The sequence below is a fragment of the Lentinus tigrinus genome (assembly GCF_003813185.1).
Source record: "Lentinus tigrinus ALCF2SS1-7 unplaced genomic scaffold L226scaffold_5, whole genome shotgun sequence".
NCBI lineage: Eukaryota > Fungi > Basidiomycota > Agaricomycetes > Polyporales > Polyporaceae > Lentinus > Lentinus tigrinus.
Genome location: NW_027137914.1, coordinates 1,771,739 through 1,788,224, shown reverse-complemented (window position 1 = coordinate 1,788,224; position 16,486 = coordinate 1,771,739). Strand labels below are relative to the sequence as shown.

General features: G+C 56.6%; 8 protein-coding genes across 8 annotated transcripts; 6 read left to right on the top strand and 2 right to left on the bottom strand.

The window, feature by feature from the left end:
• Positions 1-354: 354 nt before the first annotated feature.
• L226DRAFT_427056 (uncharacterized protein) lies at positions 355-1,291 on the top strand (the record flags this gene model as incomplete). The annotated part of the gene is made up of 2 exons (XM_067674658.1): positions 355-546; positions 1,178-1,291. Coding segments are annotated over 2 exons (306 nt in total), but the record flags the coding sequence as incomplete, so codon positions are not given.
• A 517-nt stretch (positions 1,292-1,808) lies between these two features.
• Positions 1,809-2,772, top strand: L226DRAFT_300838 (yippee-domain-containing protein). The gene is made up of 5 exons (XM_067673701.1): positions 1,809-2,043; positions 2,097-2,152; positions 2,203-2,259; positions 2,319-2,422; positions 2,482-2,772. The coding sequence occupies exons 1-5, from the start codon at positions 1,939-1,941 to the stop codon at positions 2,550-2,552; spliced, it is 393 nt and encodes a 130-aa protein (XP_067539302.1). The 5' UTR covers positions 1,809-1,938; the 3' UTR covers positions 2,553-2,772.
• On the bottom strand, positions 2,620-4,457 carry L226DRAFT_481697 (uncharacterized protein). The gene is made up of 7 exons (XM_067676943.1): positions 4,358-4,457; positions 4,268-4,303; positions 4,166-4,211; positions 4,052-4,106; positions 3,533-3,988; positions 3,356-3,467; positions 2,620-3,270 (listed from the first exon to the last, which is right to left on the bottom strand). The coding sequence occupies exons 1-7, from the start codon at positions 4,370-4,372 to the stop codon at positions 2,866-2,868; spliced, it is 1,125 nt and encodes a 374-aa protein (XP_067539301.1). The 5' UTR covers positions 4,373-4,457; the 3' UTR covers positions 2,620-2,865.
• A 2,355-nt stretch (positions 4,458-6,812) lies between these two features.
• On the top strand, positions 6,813-7,250 carry L226DRAFT_449640 (uncharacterized protein; the record flags this gene model as incomplete). Its single annotated transcript, XM_067674928.1, has 1 exon — positions 6,813-7,250. A coding segment is annotated over one exon (438 nt), but the record flags the coding sequence as incomplete, so codon positions are not given.
• Positions 7,251-8,345: 1,095 nt separating this feature from the next.
• L226DRAFT_445699 (uncharacterized protein) lies at positions 8,346-9,554 on the top strand (the record flags this gene model as incomplete). The annotated part of the gene is made up of 1 exon (XM_067674882.1): positions 8,346-9,554. A coding segment is annotated over one exon (1,209 nt), but the record flags the coding sequence as incomplete, so codon positions are not given.
• Positions 9,555-12,638: 3,084 nt separating this feature from the next.
• On the top strand, positions 12,639-12,908 carry L226DRAFT_433430 (uncharacterized protein; the record flags this gene model as incomplete). Its single annotated transcript, XM_067674730.1, has 1 exon — positions 12,639-12,908. A coding segment is annotated over one exon (270 nt), but the record flags the coding sequence as incomplete, so codon positions are not given.
• A 256-nt stretch (positions 12,909-13,164) lies between these two features.
• L226DRAFT_520971 (uncharacterized protein) lies at positions 13,165-13,869 on the top strand (the record flags this gene model as incomplete). Its single annotated transcript, XM_067678677.1, has 1 exon — positions 13,165-13,869. The coding sequence occupies one exon, from the start codon at positions 13,165-13,167 to the stop codon at positions 13,867-13,869; it is 705 nt and encodes a 234-aa protein (XP_067539297.1).
• Positions 13,870-14,843: 974 nt separating this feature from the next.
• On the bottom strand, positions 14,844-16,403 carry L226DRAFT_503402 (ubiquinone biosynthesis O-methyltransferase). Its single transcript, XM_067677933.1, has 4 exons — positions 16,049-16,403; positions 15,889-15,993; positions 15,588-15,839; positions 14,844-15,531 (listed from the first exon to the last, which is right to left on the bottom strand). The coding sequence occupies exons 1-4, from the start codon at positions 16,298-16,300 to the stop codon at positions 15,169-15,171; spliced, it is 972 nt and encodes a 323-aa protein (XP_067539296.1). The 5' UTR covers positions 16,301-16,403; the 3' UTR covers positions 14,844-15,168.
• Between the last annotated feature and the right edge of the window lie 83 nt (positions 16,404-16,486).

Genomic DNA, 16,486 nt, shown 5'->3' with positions numbered 1-16,486 from the left:
GCCATTAGTAGTGGCTGTGGAAGTCCATAAGCGGGCGCCTGATACCACGTGCCAGGAATTTCTCGAGCAAGGGTGCTGATTGGTTCCAAAGCCCTGCGGCAATTGCTTTCTGCTGCAGCTTGCCTTCGCCCTCTCTTTCCCTCCACCCGTCTACCCCCTCATTCAAACATGGTGTCGTTTCAGTGAGTAAATCATTGAACTGTTGACGTTGAACTGAGAAGCTAATGGGACACTCAGGTGTGATGGTGAGCTTTCCTCCTCCACATTCCACGCCGCGATGCGATAAGTGCAGTACAGGACCCTCTCTGACTTCGCATTTCTCCCTACACACCTCTGGACGCATATTTCTCTCGTACACTCTCGTTGACAGCATGCGGCGACACGGTCAAGAAGCCCAAGCTCGACAAGCACCACACAATGTGCCATAGCTCCGTGACCTGCCTCGACTGCAGCACGACCTTCGCCGGTCCCGCACAGTGGAAGTCTCATACCCAGTGCATCAGCGAGGCGGAAAAGTACCAGAAGGGGTTGTACAAGGGTCCCAAGGTACGTCTATCTACTCCCTCCGAGGCCGCGTCCCCGCCAAATGTCTCAACTCGCACCGGCCCTCTTCGTAGCAGCAAAACGACGGCCCGCGTGGGAACGGCCGCCAGAATGGCTACGGGAACGGCTACAACAACAACGGCGGCGGCGGCGGCGGTGGTAAGTATCAGTCATGGGGAGGCGGTGGAGGCGGCGGCTGGGGCCGGCAACGAAACGAGGCATCTGGTGCTAACGGCACTCCCTTGGGCACACCCGTGCGGATGTCGCCTGTCACAGCCGTCGTGAGCGAGTCCCCGAAGCCCGCGCAAGCGGCCGCTGAGAAGGCAGAGGTTGCTGAGGCAGGGGAAAAGAAGACAGAGGGCGGGAAGAAGGACAAGAAGGAGAAAAAGGACAAGAAGCGGAAGTCGGTCGGTGGGGAGGAGAGTGCTGCTGCTGCTGCTGAGGTGCGCATTGTATGCCTGATGCCCGTTGGGCTCGCTTGCTGATATGGGTCGTCTACTAGACGAACGGCGAAGAGCCAAAGAAGAAGAAGACGAAGGTCGCGGAGACCGAGACCGAGACTGCGCCTTCATCACCTGCGAAAGCCCCTGCGACCGACGCTTCACCAGAAAAGTCGGAGAAGAAGTCGAAGAAGAAGGATAAGAAGGCGAAGGAGACGGAACCATCATCAGAGGAGTCCTCGTCTACACCTGCAGAGGATGGCTCGAAAAAGTCGAAGAAGAAAAAGGAGAAGGGAGCGAAGGAGAGCGAGGATACACCACAGAGCGCGGCGAACGCATCAGACGATAGCAAGTCGAAGAAGCGCAAGAGGGATGGAGCGGATGGCGCATATGGCGTCGAGGCGGAAGCGAAGGAGTCGAAGAAGAGCAAGAAGGACAAGAAGAAGAAGGATAAGGGGAAGAAGGATGCGGAGGTGGAGGCGTCGGGGGACAAGATGGATGTCGATGTCTCCGAGCCTTCCGAGCCTGCGGAAGCGAGCGGTGAGACGAAGGAGGGCAAGAAGGAGAAGAAGAGCAAGGATAAGACGGAGAAAAAAGACAAGTCGAAGAAGGACAAGTCCAAGGTCGCTGCATGAGGCGGGGCAGCTTGCGCGATCCAGGGTTGCTGCTGTATGTTCTCATTTCCTTCGGTCTATGTTTTGTCGTGCTGTATCCTTCAAGTTGCTATAGCTATGCATCGCCTCGTTCTCCTGCATGTGAACAAGCGAGACCACGCCTGCACCCCCACGACAACCCTGTTGTGTAGATTACGGTCGGAAAGTCGGTCCGAATCCCGACCGTAGCGCCCACGGCGCCTTGCCTCTTTCGCTCTGCTCTGCTCGACATACTCACTCGCGAGTAGCATATCGCTCTGTATTCGGCTATGTGACCACACACAGACCTTGACACAATAACCATGGCTGCTCCAACGATATCCCCAACGTCCGACACGAAGTCGAAAGTGATTACCACCTTCCTCGACAAGCCGACGTTCTCCTGTTCGCGGTGCACCGCAGTCATTGTGCGCAAATCGAGGTTTAGACCAGCGGAGAGCACCCGTTGACGATGGCGTAGGCTCTTCAGGACGAGCTAATTAGCAAGGCGTTCTCCGGGAGGGACGGGCGTGGATAGTGAGTCCTGGTCGATCGTCCGCTTCTCTCCTCGTACCGACCCCTTGAAGCCTCATACATTCCGCGGTGAACCTGAAGATGGGGAAGAAGGAAGACAGACCGTTGATGTGAGTCTCATATCTCATGTTCTTTGAAGTTGGGCATATGACGAGATTGAGTGCAACAGGACTGGGGTCCATACTGTGGCGGACGTTTACTGCATGGGCTGCAACGAGCGCATGGGTTGGTACTACCACAAGGCGTCAGACCATACGCAGAAGTACAAAGAAGGTATGGGTGGCCTCCTTCCAATGAACGTTTCTGCAGCTGAGATGACCTTGCCGTGTCAGGCAAGTACCTCCTGGAGCGCGAGAAGCTCGTAAAGGAGAACAATTGGACGCTTGACGACGAGCCGCAGTGAGTTACGTACCCCACCGTATCCATCCACACCCTGTCCCCAGCCTGCCTGTCTGTCGCTCTTGAAATGTAGGATCGGTTTTCGAACGCGCGGCGTGTATGGTCATATCGTGATCCGTGTGAATGTAGTGCTCGTGGCCGTTATACAGTGCGGGTGGTTTACATAGCAGTACAAACGTAACAACTCTGGAAGCAAGAATCTGCATAGGGTCCCAGGTATCAATAGTCGTTCATTCCTTGAGTCACCATCTACACCCCATCCATATCCATCTCGCGAAGATCGTACATTACCATCCTCCCAGAGTCTAGCCGGACGCTCAGAACGAGGTAGTCGAGTCGACCTCGATCGTCGGCACGATGGAGGCGATGAACTTGAGGAAGACGACGAGGTAGAAGTCGACGCGCATGCCCTCGATCTCCTCCTCGCCCGCTGCTGCGGCGGCCTTATCGTCCTTGCCATTTCCGCTGGTCCGCCGGAAGAGCCACTTCTTCGGCTGCTTCGCGTCCTTGCCCGAACCCTTCTTTGCAGCTTGCTGCTCCTCGATCACGCCCTGGTTCATGCGCTCGATGACCTTCTTCATCACGCTCGCGTGCTTGCATGGGTGCACAGACGCGGCCTGCAGTGAGGTGGAGTGGGGGAACGCCTCGATCGTGACTGTCTTGAACGCGTGATCTGCAGAGACATCTTGGAAGATTTGTGAGGGCGTGAGGGGCGTGCCGTTCTGGAGATTGGAAGATTTCAGTGGGAGTTAGGAGATTCGTGTGGTGGTCGGACGAGTGAGGTCGAGCAGATACAATATTACTCACCTCGTCGTAGCCGATGAGCCAGATGCGCGGCGTCTGGTAGTACTTGTCATATGTGATCATGACATCGTACGTCCGTACTTGCAGGAGGTTGCCCTTGGCCACTTCGACTTCGCTGCGGTCCCAAGCACCTATGAGCCACCCTACCACAGCTAGTCCGATGTAGCGAAGTGCACTCACCTAGCGTCGATAACTCCATCCGATGGCGCAGCAGACTTGGCTTTGGGCGCAGCAGTCGCCTCGTCCTCTGCCTCCTCGAGGTCCTCCTCCATATCCGGGATCTCATCCATGTCCGGGATCTCCGCCGGCTCCCTCGCGCCCACGCCGAGGCCACCCATGCCCGCTGTAATCTCCGCCTCGCCATCGTCCACATCAGGGATGTCGTCGATGGTGCCGACATGTGCGCCCGCCTCGCCCCCCGAGCTCCGCCCGGCATGCGTCTCAACCCACTCTTCCTCCTTACCCGCCGCGCTGCCCTCCTTCGGGTCTGCAAACGACAAGAGCCGCTCCGCGTCCTCGTCCGCGTCCGTGTACGCGAGCGTGCTTGCGCGGCGGAGACACGGCACACCGCGCGTGAGGAGGTACTGCTTATCAGCGGGAAGGTAGTCGCGCGCCTTGGACGCGTCGCCCTTCTCCCTGAGCACGGTCGCGCGTCAGGGTACGTTGCAAGAGATAATGAAGACGTATGAGGCCACGTACCATGTCCACACGGGGAACTTGTACGCCAGGAAGTCGCCGGCAGCGACGAACTCCTCTGCGGGCGAGGTCAGCGTGCGGAAGTGGCGGCGGGAGAGACAGCGATCGCGGACGCACCTGGCGTTATCCGACCATGCTCCTTAAACTTGCTCTCCTTCAGGACCTGCAGAATTGTGAGCCACCGACGTTCGCGCCGCCGGCCGAGGAATTATGGCGCACCGGACTGAGATATTCGCGGACCGCCCAGTATTGTTGCTAGATACCAAACAGTGAGCAGGCAGCAAGTGGAAGCTGGTAGCGGAGACGGACCTGAATCGTGTGCATGGCGTGTGTGGTGGTGGTGGTCGAGGAGAAAGAGGTAGATTCACGAAGGACAGTGCGAGGCGGTCGGTTACTATTTCAATGGTCCTCCCGCCTTCAAGTAATCGATCTCCGCACGTGGCCCCGCTTAACTAGTCCTGGCGTAACCAGCCCAGTGGCGGTGCTTTGCACTTCGAGCGCCTGCAACAACTCCAAATTGCTTGACGGAGGATCGGTTTGAATACCTCTCATCTTGCATGACCAGACCAGTGTCCTCCGTTGAAGAGAGGAAAATTGTATGAGCAAAAACATTACTAGCCCACCGCGAGGGTCGAACTCGCAGCCTTCAGATTGTAACGCTCGCTCACCTCCATCCCCCTTCCGGATTCCGTTCACGTGCTAGACCCCAAACTCCTCATTGTTTTCCCTACTCAACGCTTACCGATAATTCAGTCATCACTCGCCTTTCCAGGCTCGACGCTCATTCAGCCTCCTCCCTAGCTTAGGCATCTCTTCATAATCCTTACTCATACATCCTACGTACCACCCTCTCGTCTGGTACATAAAAGCGTCGTTCGTGTACTCTGTACCCTAGCGTACTCCGAGCAGAAACGCAGTCTTTTAACCTGTCTCCTGCCGAGCGCTCTAACCGTGTGAAGCCTATCGGCGTCACATTTTTTTGACAGCACATCGACTCTAAACTCTTACTCTCATCTCTTCGTCTCTCGTCGACTGGATCCCCCTGAGTCTGATCAACTCGGCTTTCCTCCTCGGCGACAGACTCGTCTCTATTCTCTACTTCTACCTGTGGTATTCAACAACCATCAAGAAAAACGGCAACATGTCTTCGAACATACGCTACAACCTGCGTAACCGGGCTTCGGGCCCTCGTCCTGGAGCACACAGCGGCCTAGCCCCGCTCCCCGGTACGTTCCAAAACTCCTCGCCCCTTAGTGCTGACGCTTTGTCCGACAGTGGGCTCTCCGATACTGCAGTATCAGAGAGCCAGAGCATTCGCTCGGACTCACGCGTCCGGCCTGGCGTCTCGTACAGCCAGGCCGTTCGTACTGACGATGGGGCAGACACTGGTTCGCTTGGCGACCAGGAGGCAGACCCTCGCAGTTCCGGAGCAGACTCGGCCTCGCACAGCGGGCTGGAGGCGTATCCGCGTACCCCGTCCCCGCAGCCTAGCGCTGCTGTAGTTAGTAGCACTCTGTCCCCGTCGGATAAAGAGAATACAACCCCCGTACGCCCTTACGTTCCCCGTCCGTCCTCCACGGACGTTGAGTCTGAACCTTCCGGCGGTCTATGGGCCAAGGTACGTCGTCACAAGCGGCGCGCGCGCAGCCATGATGGCTTGCCGCTTCGCGACTCACCGCCTCACCTGAGCCCCGCGCGTTCCGCGGCCAGGCTGAATAAAGAACAACGGCGCGTTGTCAACGCCGCCGAGCGATCTCTTACTGAAGAAGAACGCGACCGCATCCACAAAAGAATGCAGAACATCCGCCAGGGCGAACGCTCTTCTGAATCCCTCGGCGAAGGCCCTTCCACTTGGGAGAAGGGCAAGGCTGTCGACGCGCGCAACTGGGGCGCAGCTGGCATCGACTCCTCTGAGCTAGACCCAGAGGCTCAACGAAGGGAGCTTGAGCGATATTCCACCCAACAAGGAACAAGGAAGCCGGCCGGGACGTCAGCGAAACGTCCGCAGGCTACGGTGGAGACCGTAACTGACTCGTCTGGACGCGGACAGAGTGAAGGACAGGAGGATGTTACTCCTGAAGAGCAGCAGCTCACGCAGCAGCTCGAGGCTGCTCAGCGTAAGCTCGCCGAGCTTCGTAAGGCTCGCGCACGCAAAGCGTTGGAAAAGGGGAAAGGTGTCTCTATTGTAGTACCTACTACTGAAATACATGGATCTATTCCTACATCTCGGGGGCCTGAGCTGTCGGCGAGTGCTAGAAAGAAGGCCATTAAGAGTAAGAAAGCCAAAACAAAGTCTCACCGCGCAGCCGACCCCTCGCAGGGCATGGCAGCGGCATTTGTTAGTGAAACCCTCGCCCCGGAGCGAGGAAGAAGAAGTGGCCGGCGAAGCCCACATACCTCATTCCCTCAGCCGATATCTCAGCTGGAACCCGGAAGCTTCATCGGGTGAACTTTGCACGGGCTGTCAGGAGGGCCGCCGTCGAGTAGCTCGAGCAGTTCGAGCTCGGGCTCGAGCTCTTCGGGCTCTTCGAGCTCGTCGAGGTCTTCGTCGCCTGAATCGGATCCTTCATCCTCTTCGAGCTCGTCGTCCAGTAGCTCGGATGAGTCGGAATCTTCGAACGAGTCGGAGGACTCGTCTTCTGGGTCCTCCAGTAGCTCGAGCCCATCGTCGAGAGGTCACCGCCATAAGAAAAGTCACAAACGTCGCCGCGGATCGAAGCGGCGACGCACTAAGAAACATCGCACTTCGAAGCACAAGGTGCCGGTCTTGAGACCTGTAGATCCAGAGCCTTACTCTGGTAGGGCGGACTTGACTGTCTTCCATCGCTTCATTAGCCAGATGCGGGACTACTTGCAGGGCTATCGAGTGCGTCCAAGACACCAGGCCAGCATTGTGTCCCGGTTCCTGACGGGACGAGCTCACGAATATTATGTTAATACGGTATCGAGGAACCCGAAAGCTCACCCTTTCAAAGACATTCTTGTGGGGTTATTTAATTACTGCTTCCCTATCAACTTTCGTCAGCAGATGAGAGAGAAGCTAAGGAACACGCGGCAGCAAGGCCGCAGCGTGCAGACGTACGTGTACGAGCTCGAAAACTTATTCTTGGTCCTCGGTATGGATCGCAATGAAGAGCGTGTCGACGCCTTTTGGTTCGGTCTTGACAAGTATATCCAGAGCGAGCTCTGGAAGCAGATGATGAACTTGAAGAGCCCGTACGAAGATGTCAAGGCGTGGGCGCAAGTCATCGAGTTAGCCCGGGATGCCCTGGACGGACGAGGGTCACGTACTCACCAAAACAATGGCCGCGGAAGCGGTCAGCGTGAAAGACGAGACATTACTCCAGGGCCCAGCCAAGGCCCCGGAGGGTCCTCTGGACGTCGAGAGCATCGTAGCGATCGGCGGTCCGGAGGGCGGACGGAGAGGAAGTTCGCCCAGCGCCGCGATGCTCGCGGAAGGAATGACAGATCTGCGCGAAACAATGGAGGACGTCAGTCTGATATCCGCGGGGGCAACCGACGAGGCACTCAGCGTGATCCACCCTCAGGTAGGCCTCAGCTCTCGCAGCGCGAGCGAGAGGAATTGATGGCCGCGGGCAAGTGCTTTATATGTCACGAGACAGGGCACATGTCTCGCAACTGCCCTCGGGGTGCGCAGGTTCGTTCGAATCGTCGCGGTGGGCCTCCTGGGATTGAATCCAATAATATTGAGTTGGACTTCGCGAATGTTGAGAACCTCCGCGGGCTCGCCGAGGCCACTGAAACGATTGGTGAGCTAGAATCCCACTCGATTGAGCTGGTGGGTATGCAGGAAGACATCCCGGGATTTTACTGCTTACCTTGGGATTCGCTCGGTGGCGATTTCGTGTTGACGGACCCTCGAGCATGTTCGTCATTTGTAGACGACGTCGGAGCCGTCAGCTCCGTCGACGGCGACTCCTTGCCCGACCTACAATCGGTTAGTGACTCAACGGAGTCAGAGGACTCACTTGGTCGACGAGACGAGGGCTCGGATGACTCGTCCGAGCCCTCGGGAGACTCCCCTGTACCTGTAGTAGACGATGGAATCAGAGTAAGTTCCATCGATTTAAACGAATTGGATTTACCTCGAACGCGGGCCGAAGGAAACCCGGGGTATGCATGGGGTAATCCCTATGAACAGCGTGCTGCTACGGTGCTGAATCAGTGCCGACCCTTCTGGAAAGGTGGTAGCACTTCCCTTGAGCACGACTTCTTTCTGGTCCAGCAGGTGTCCGACGACTTGTACGTCGTCGAGAACACTGCGTTGGATCTGGAACTGTACATTAGTACTGAAGCTTTGCGAGATCCCATGTTTGACTTACCAGCGTGGTACCGTCTGGAGCTGCGGGCACGTCTTGGTCCTGATGGCCCCGAGGTCTTGGAGGGCGCGTCTGCGCTGATGGGTGACGCGTCAGCCGAGGTCCTTGAAGAACATCTGAACGACGCTTTGCCCTACCCGGATGACTGGACGGGCAGCGGCGAACCTCCGCGTTTTCGCTGCTTCCAGTACTGTGACGTTGTTGAAATTCTGGACAACTATTTATCCCTGTCGGTTAGCATTCCGGGTGTACGGCTCGAGAGAAATACGTACTTTGATTTCCGGGATTGGTACGCGCATGCGGTGAGGCGTGCGCACCAAGAGCAATTGTCTCTTGGGCGGCAGGACTTCGCCATTGATGACATTGACGGCGAGCTTGCTGGTCTGTTTGTCGAGGGCGACGTCTGGACTTCGCACGCGGTTGAGCTCTTGAAGTGTACTGAGCTGGAAATCAACGCTGTCAGCATGAAGCGCAGCAAGACGAAGGCGGATCCACCACTTATCATTGAGCGGAATGCTTCCGAGCCGTGCGATTTTGCGCGCGTGGTTCCTAAGCCCATCATTGTGTCGTCTTGGATCCTAGGAAAAGAGGCTCGTACCTTGCTGGACACCGGCTCCTTGTCGGACTTCATCACACCGACTTTCGCGAGGGACCTGGGTCTAAAAGTGTTTCCGTTAGCGAAGCAGATTCCTTTGAATCTGGCAGTGAAAGGCTCACGGGCGAAGATCAGCTATGGTTGCATAGCTGAGATCACTTACCAGGAAATCCGGGAGCGACGGTACTTCGACGTCGCGGTTATGAATTACGATATAATCCTAGGCACACCATTTATATATCAGCATCAGATGCACCTCAGCATGAACCCCACGAAGGTAGTAGTGGGGAGTGTAAAGAGCTTACCTATCGCTGGAAAGCAAGTAAGGATGCTCGAGTCTTGCGCAGCGGAGCTGTTTGAGGACCACCTGGAGGTGGCGCGGCAAGAACTGTGTCAGTATGCTGAGTCCATTTGTCAGGAGGCGAGTGACTCACCGCTGCCGCCCCTCCGCGCAATCAACCATACTATTCCGCTGAAGGACGAGTCGAAGATCTATCACTGGCGGCCGTCTAAGTGTCCGGACGCGCTGCGGCCATTGTGGATCGAGAAGCGAGATGCTTACCTGAAGTCGGGCCGTTGGAAAATGTCCAATGCGAGGAACACCTCGCCCATGCTCCTGTTAACAAAGCCGGGTACTGGTAAGAACGGAATTCCGCCGCGGCTGCGCGTGGTATGCGATTTGCGTGAGCGCAACGCTAACACTCACAAAGTGACGTCGCCCTTACCGGACATGGAGGGCATCTTGCGGCGCATCACGCGCAAACCGTACCGGTCCTTGATTGACGGGAAGGATGCCTACGAACAGATCAGGATCGAGCCCTCGCACGTCCCGCGCACGGCGATGACGACCCCGGATGGGAACATGGTTAGCTTAGTGTTGCAGCAGGGGGATTGTAATGCTGTAGCTACGTACCAGTCCCTGATGAATCATATCTTCGCGCCATACATTGGCGTGTTTCTTGACGTTTATCTTGACGATATCGCTATCTATTCCGACACCCTGGTGGAGCACGTTAGTCACGTTAAGTTGGTAATAGACATCCTGAAGAAGGAGCAACTTTACCTGAGCGCGACGAAGCTGAAATTTCTGTGTGCCGAAATGAAAATCTTGGGCCGCATCGTCGATGACGAGGGCATTCGCATGGACCCGGATAAGGTGGATTGTGTCTTGAATTGGAAGACCCCGACGAGCAAGGAGCTCCTTCGGGGCTTCCTGGGCTCTGTCGGGTACCTTGCAGACGACGTCGCGACAGTGCGGATCCCTATGGGAGTGCTTAGCTCCATGACTGGGTTGGACTCGACCTTTTCGTGGGAGGTCACTCACCAGCGTGCCTTCGAGGAAATCAAACAGCTGTTGCAGGCGCATCGCGAGCATCATCGGGTGCCGTTAGACTATTGCAAGGACGCACCTCGTATATGGCTCGTGACGGACGGCTCTCAGGCCGGGATTGCGGGAGTGATTTCGCAGGGGGAGGACTTCCGGCGGGCTCGAGTTGCTGCGTTCTTCTCCGCGAAGCTGTCCCGGGCGCAGACGAATTACCCTGTGCATGAGATCGAAATGTTAGCGGGTATAGAATCAATGCGACGCCATCGAGACGTCTTGCTGGGGTGTCACTTCACTTGGATAACCGACCACAAAGGCTTGATTCACCTGCTGAAGCAGCGGAACCTGTCAGGACGACAGGCGCGTTGGTTAGAAACTATAGCTGAGTTCGACTTCGACATTGAGTACGTACCTGGTGTCGATAACGTCCTCGCGGACGCGTTATCCCGCATATATAACAATGACCGGCCGGGCACCGTTCGGGCACCGTCGGAATATACTGTCTTCGACGAGGACGGGGACTTCTCCAGAGCCTTGTCCTGTTGTGCGATCTCGTACCCTGTCATCGCGGACCCCGAGGCGTGGATGGTGGCGGAGGAAGACGCACCTTTAGCGGGTTCTGCTGCTACCGCCGAGCCTACTGGCGTTGTGTCGGGCGGTCGCGTTGTGTCGGGCGGTCGCGTTTTGCGGCCTCGTAAACCACGCCCGGAAGCTACTCCCCAGGCTGCTCGGGGTCGTGGGTCGGGTCGGCGTAGTGGCGCTGCCTCTGGAGGGCGTGCTGCTCCTGGGCATCCTGCTCCGGGAGGCGTGGACGTGGCAGTTGGGAACGAGGAGCGGGCGGCTCCTCTTCCGGCTCCCTTGCCTCCCACGCAAACTGCGCTGGGAGATCTTCGGGCGGCCGCGTCCAGCGTGCCGCCTGTCCAGCGCCAGCCCGGACGTAATAGTGTCGCCTCGGCGGACACTGGCCGCGCGGAAACCGCGCGTGAGTTTGCTAAACGAATTCATCGTGTCGTCCTCCACGGTCCGCGTGGTGAACGACGGGAGGGCGTGAGTCCTACAGACGCATCAGTACAGCATAAATTATCAGACAATGTACTCTTACCGGGGGAATACAAACCTGTAGAGCCACCTGCAGAACAAGAGAGTCAGTTTCTGGAATATTTGTCAGAGAACTCGGAAGGGCTGGACTTACTTACAGCCTTGAAGGATCGCTATGGCGAAGACCCATTCTTCGCGTTGATTCTTGAGGCCCCCAAGCAATATAAAAACTTCGTCGTGGAGGGCGGGTTAGTTTTCATTCGGGACGCCCGAAAACGGTTGCTATGCGTACCAAAGATCCTCGTCAGCGGTCGCAGCGCTCGTGAGATTGTGATCCGGCATGCTCATTCTTTGTTGGCTCACCTGGGCGCGCATCGAACGTTGTGCTTGCTTCGTGATCACCTCTGGTGGAAGACGATGGCCGCTGACGTGCAGGCCTATTGTGATACTTGCACTACCTGTAAGCGTAGTAAGCCGAATAATCAAAAACCGTACGGGTTATTAAACCCGTTGCCCGTACCTTCAAAGCCTTGGGATGCAATCGGGGTGGACTTCATGGGACCGCTCCCGGAATCGAGTAACCGTGATGGTAAGTTCGACGAAATCACGGTTATCATAGACTTGCTTACCGGGATGGTCCACCTGGTACCGAGCCGCCAGAACTATAAGGCGCCCGAAATTGCGGAGCTGATGTTCTTCGAGGTGTACAAGCACCATGGGCTACCGAAAGCGATTGTTAGTGATCGGGATGTATTATTTACGAGTCTGTTCTGGACTCACCTGAATAAGCTGATCGGGGTCGAGCTTCGGATGTCGAGTGCTTACCACCCTGAGTCCGACGGCTCAACAGAAAGAGCAAACCACACGATTGGCCAGATGCTGCGCCAATGCATTGGACCTAGTCAACGGGACTGGGTCGGTAAGCTGCCGGCCATTGAATTCGCAATCAACTTAGCTCGTTCGGAGAGCACCGGCTTTGCCCCGTTCTTCCTGAACACAGGGCGCATGCCGCGCGCGATGATCTGGGACGCCGCCGGTCCAGACGAATATCCGGGGGTGCGTGCCTATGCTCAAAAAGTTAAGAACGCCATCATGTCGGCGCATGATTCAATTCTTGTCGCGTGCGTAAAACAGACTCGAGATTCAAATCGACGACACCGCCCGGCGCCATTCGAAGCAGGCGATCTGGTTTATGTTTCTACGAAGAACATGTCATTGCCCAAGGGGTATGCTCGCAAGCTTATGCCTAAATACATCGGTCCCTACAAAATATTGACTGACTATGGCAACAACTCCTACCGGTTAGACTTACCTGGTAACCTACGACGGAGGGGGATCCACCCTACGTTCCATGCGTCGCTACTGCGCGTGCACCAGCCTAATGACGACCGGTTATTTCCCGGACGGCTGGATAGTCAGATTGCTGACCTTGAGGACCTGGATGGTGAATGGGCGATCGATAAAATCGTTAGTCATAGAGGTAACGGGGAGGACGCACTGTTTGAGGCGGTGTGGAAGTCCGGCGACCGCACTTGGGTCCCGTATTCCGCGGTACAACACTTAGGGATATTTTGATGCTCTTGGTATTAGTGATGCGGCTGACCTGACCGAGGGGCGCGGCATGCCGCCATCGGACCCGCAAATTTTCCTCGGAAATATTGAACCTCGTAGGAGGCGGCGGCGTGCTATAAGAAAGAAGCCGAGGTCAGTGTCGACTTCATACCCTCCTTCTCCTCCTGGCCCCCTGGAGCCTACTCACCCTCTGTGGGCCATCCTCGAGCCTCTCCTCAACCCTCCTATCCCCCTCTACTTCGTCACCATGCCCTTCGCCCATCCCTTCATCGACCCGGACTCTCCCTACATCACCATCATCAGCGCGGACGGCGTGAAGTCAGAATACACTTACGAGCAGTTCCGCCTCTACCATCGCTTCGATCGACTCCTCCGCAACCTCGGTCCGAACGCTGACATCCGTACTGTCCCGGGAGGGTACAACGCCTTTGTTGACCAGTGGAACCAGGGCGAAGAATGTCAGTACCTCTTCACCACGCATGACGCAGTTGCACGTACCGTGACCGTCCACGGCGCCACCATCCCGGACGACGTCCTTGACACCATCGCCCCTCCTGCACCCGCACCTGCACCTGCACCTGCACCTGCACCCGCTCCTGCTCCTGCTCCTGCTCCCGCTCCCGAGCCCCAGTTCACCGAATACCAGACCAACACCATCAATCGTATGTTGTGGGCGTCGGCTGAGCGCGAGGCTCGTTTCCAGGAGCGTCGCAGCGCCGCTATGGTCCAGCGGTCCGAGGAGCGCAAGCGCAGGCGCGAGGCCCATCGTTCTGCCGATGCCGTTGGTCCTGCTCCGAAGCAGCGTACCGTCGAACGAGTTGCCACCGCTGGGACTCCGGCTGCAGTCGCTCCTGTTGCCAGCGGATCCGGGTCTGCCGCTCCTGTTGCCAGTGGTTCTGGGGTTCCTGCCTCTGCTGGCGGCGGCGACACTCTAGGGCCCAGCACGAGTTAGCAAAACCCGTGGGTACCCAAGGATAAATCCGTGGGAATACTCATGGGTAAGTACATCCGCGGGTATAAGTACCTGTTTCCCACGGGTTTTCAAGGATGCGGGTATGGCTAGGTAAACCCGTGGGTACCTGCACAACCTCATGTTGTAGCCACTAACCGTGGGATTCTGATGATATGTCACACAAATTTTTCCGATCAAAACTGAGTGTGCTAGAGGCGAAATAAACATGCCCAAATCCGGAAGTATAGGCTGTCTTTTGCGCTCATTTGAGCGCTTACTCGGGCATCTCGGGCAACTGAGCGCAAAAGACAGCCTATACTTCCGGATTTGGGCATGTTTATTTCGCCTCTAGCACACTCAGTTTTGATCGGAAAAACTCGTGTGACATATCATTAGAATCCCACGGTTCGTGCCTACAACATGAGGGTGTCACATGAGTAACCTGCAGGCTGCATACACCCACGGGTACCCGAATAGCATACCCACAGGTATGGGTAATCCGTGGGAACATACCCGTAAGGATGCAGGTATGACCTTTGGATTTTGAAAACCCGTGGGTACGGATGACGGGTACATCCGCGGGTCACTCGTGCTGGGCCCTACGACACTCCCATGCAGGTCGACCGGGACGACGAGAGGCCGACCGAGCTGATCGAGTATACGTCGGACGAGGGGACGGCGGACAGCGAGCAGTCGAAGAAAAAGGGCAAGGGCAAGAAGCCTGCTAGCCGCAAGTAGTACGTTTGGCGCGGTCGGGTTAGGTGTACGTATTTGGAAGGTCGTTCTCTCATCCTCCTCACCTTCGTCCTTCGTTCTCAACCTTCGGAGGGCGTATGTAACGCTCGCTCACCTCCATCCCCCTTCCGGATTCCGTTCACGTGCTAGACCCCAAACTCCTCATTGTTTTCCCTACTCAACGCTTACCGATAATTCAGTCATCACTCGCCTTTCCAGGCTCGACGCTCATTCAGCCTCCTCCCTAGCTTAGGCATCTCTTCATAATCCTTACTCATACATCCTACGTACCACCCTCTCGTCTGGTACATAAAAGCGTCGTTCGTGTACTCTGTACCCTAGCGTACTCCGAGCAGAAACGCAGTCTTTTAACCTGTCTCCTGCCGAGCGCTCTAACCGTGTGAAGCCTATCGGCGTCACACAGATGCCCTGCCTTTCAAGACGGTAAGAGTCTGACGCTCTATCCGATTGAGCTAGGCGGGCCATGCACGATTGCGCTTAAAATAATATACCACGTACGTATGTAAGGTGAGCAAAATCCAGCACACTTTAATCCATCTGCCTCTACTCGAAGGGACGACGGACCCAGAACAAGTAGTTACACGCTTCAGCCCACACGTTTGCACCCGGAGCACCTCGAGGAACAAGTGTCCACTCTCCTTTCCACGGCAGGTAGATCATGCCGCGAATCTCCGCTTCTATGCGGGCAGGGGCACCGCCGTAGAGGCGAGATATCCAAGGCCGACTGGACGCCGGAATAGAGTCATGCTGTAGGAAGAAGTCGGTCATCTCTTCGGGGTTGATATACTTTGACCATGTATGGGTGCCTGGAGAGACCAATCGCAGGGCCTGCTCTGCGGCGAAGATAGTGAGAAAGTATGACAACGGGGTGCGTGCGATTGTGGATAGGAAGAGATGGCCGCCAGGCTGCAGGAGTGTCGCATAAGACCTTGAGAGTTGCAAGACGTGTTTTGGCTGCGTACCTTCACCAGCTGTGCGCAATTGGACAGGAAGGCGCGCGGGTTGTCGACGTGTTCTATGACCTCCATTGAGCATACGACGTTGAATGCCTTCGAACCACGCGTCGCGAGCAAGTCCTCCACGGATGTGTGCTGGTACGTGAGCGCTCCTTTCGGGGTGAGAGCCGGATCAGCTGCAGCATGCAAAGACGCGATAGCTATGTTCGACTCCGACGCGTCTATGCCCAGTGTATGACCACCTAGCCTTGCGAGAGACTGTCTACAATGAGCTTGTGATGCTAAAGACATGTTGGCGCGTACATACCTCGCAGAGCAGGCCACCTCCGCATCCTACATCCAACACGTCCAGACCCTCAAGAGGACGTGCCTCGTTGACGTGCTCTGAGCCATCCTCCCTTTGCATTTCCAGCTTCCGGCACGTAAGAGCTGCAGAACAGGATTTACATCGTTGCGGGGTCACATACCACTTTCTGGCGGACGAACTCCATACGGACAGGATTCATCTTGTGGAGAAGTCCGAACTCTCCGCGTTCGTCCCACCACAGCTGCGACAGCCGAGAAAAGTGCGCAATCTCATCCGGGTTGACACTAGACGTGTTGCTTCTGGCATCCGCAAGTGTTGAAGCTGTTGAAACATGCCTGCAGGGGGACGCGAACGCGTGGCGCCTCGAAGCAGCTCGCTGCAGGTGACGATGCGCGTTCCGCAGCAGAGACATAGTGACCAGCCGAGAGTCGCCCACCGGAGGAATCAGAGATGAGGTGTGCACACCAGCGTGGGCCGTGAGGAGATCAGAACAGACTGGGTTTCACGGTCTCAAGTGAGGAGGCTCGACTTCTCCCTCCGATGCGCCCGGACCGAGAGCGCGCTTCTAGCCTGGGAAAACCTCGCACAGCCACTACGA

What these genes read in the sequence shown, in the direction of transcription:
- L226DRAFT_503402 (XM_067677933.1), bottom strand. Translation starts at nt 16,300, where the DNA reads ATGTCTCTGCTGCGGAACGCGCATCGTCACCTGCAGCGAGCTGCTTCG. An exon ending in GAGGTGGCCTGCTCTGCGAG is followed by an intron (nt 15,840 to 15,888) that starts GTATGTACGCGC and finishes CATTGTAGACAG; the next exon opens with TCTCTCGCAAGGCTAGGTGG. An exon ending in ATTGCGCACAGCTGGTGAAG is followed by an intron (nt 15,532 to 15,587) that starts GTACGCAGCCAA and finishes ACACTCCTGCAG; the next exon opens with CCTGGCGGCCATCTCTTCCT.
- L226DRAFT_300838 (XM_067673701.1), top strand. Translation starts at nt 1,939, where the DNA reads ATGGCTGCTCCAACGATATCCCCAACGTCCGACACGAAGTCGAAAGTG. An exon ending in AAGGAAGACAGACCGTTGAT is followed by an intron (nt 2,260 to 2,318) that starts GTGAGTCTCATA and finishes TGAGTGCAACAG; the next exon opens with GACTGGGGTCCATACTGTGG. An exon ending in TACGCAGAAGTACAAAGAAG is followed by an intron (nt 2,423 to 2,481) that starts GTATGGGTGGCC and finishes TTGCCGTGTCAG; the next exon opens with GCAAGTACCTCCTGGAGCGC.
- L226DRAFT_481697 (XM_067676943.1), bottom strand. An exon ending in GATGGAGTTATCGACGCTAG is followed by an intron (nt 3,468 to 3,532) that starts GTGAGTGCACTT and finishes TTGGGACCGCAG; the next exon opens with CGAAGTCGAAGTGGCCAAGG. An exon ending in GGCTCATCGGCTACGACGAG is followed by an intron (nt 3,271 to 3,355) that starts GTGAGTAATATT and finishes TCCAATCTCCAG; the next exon opens with AACGGCACGCCCCTCACGCC.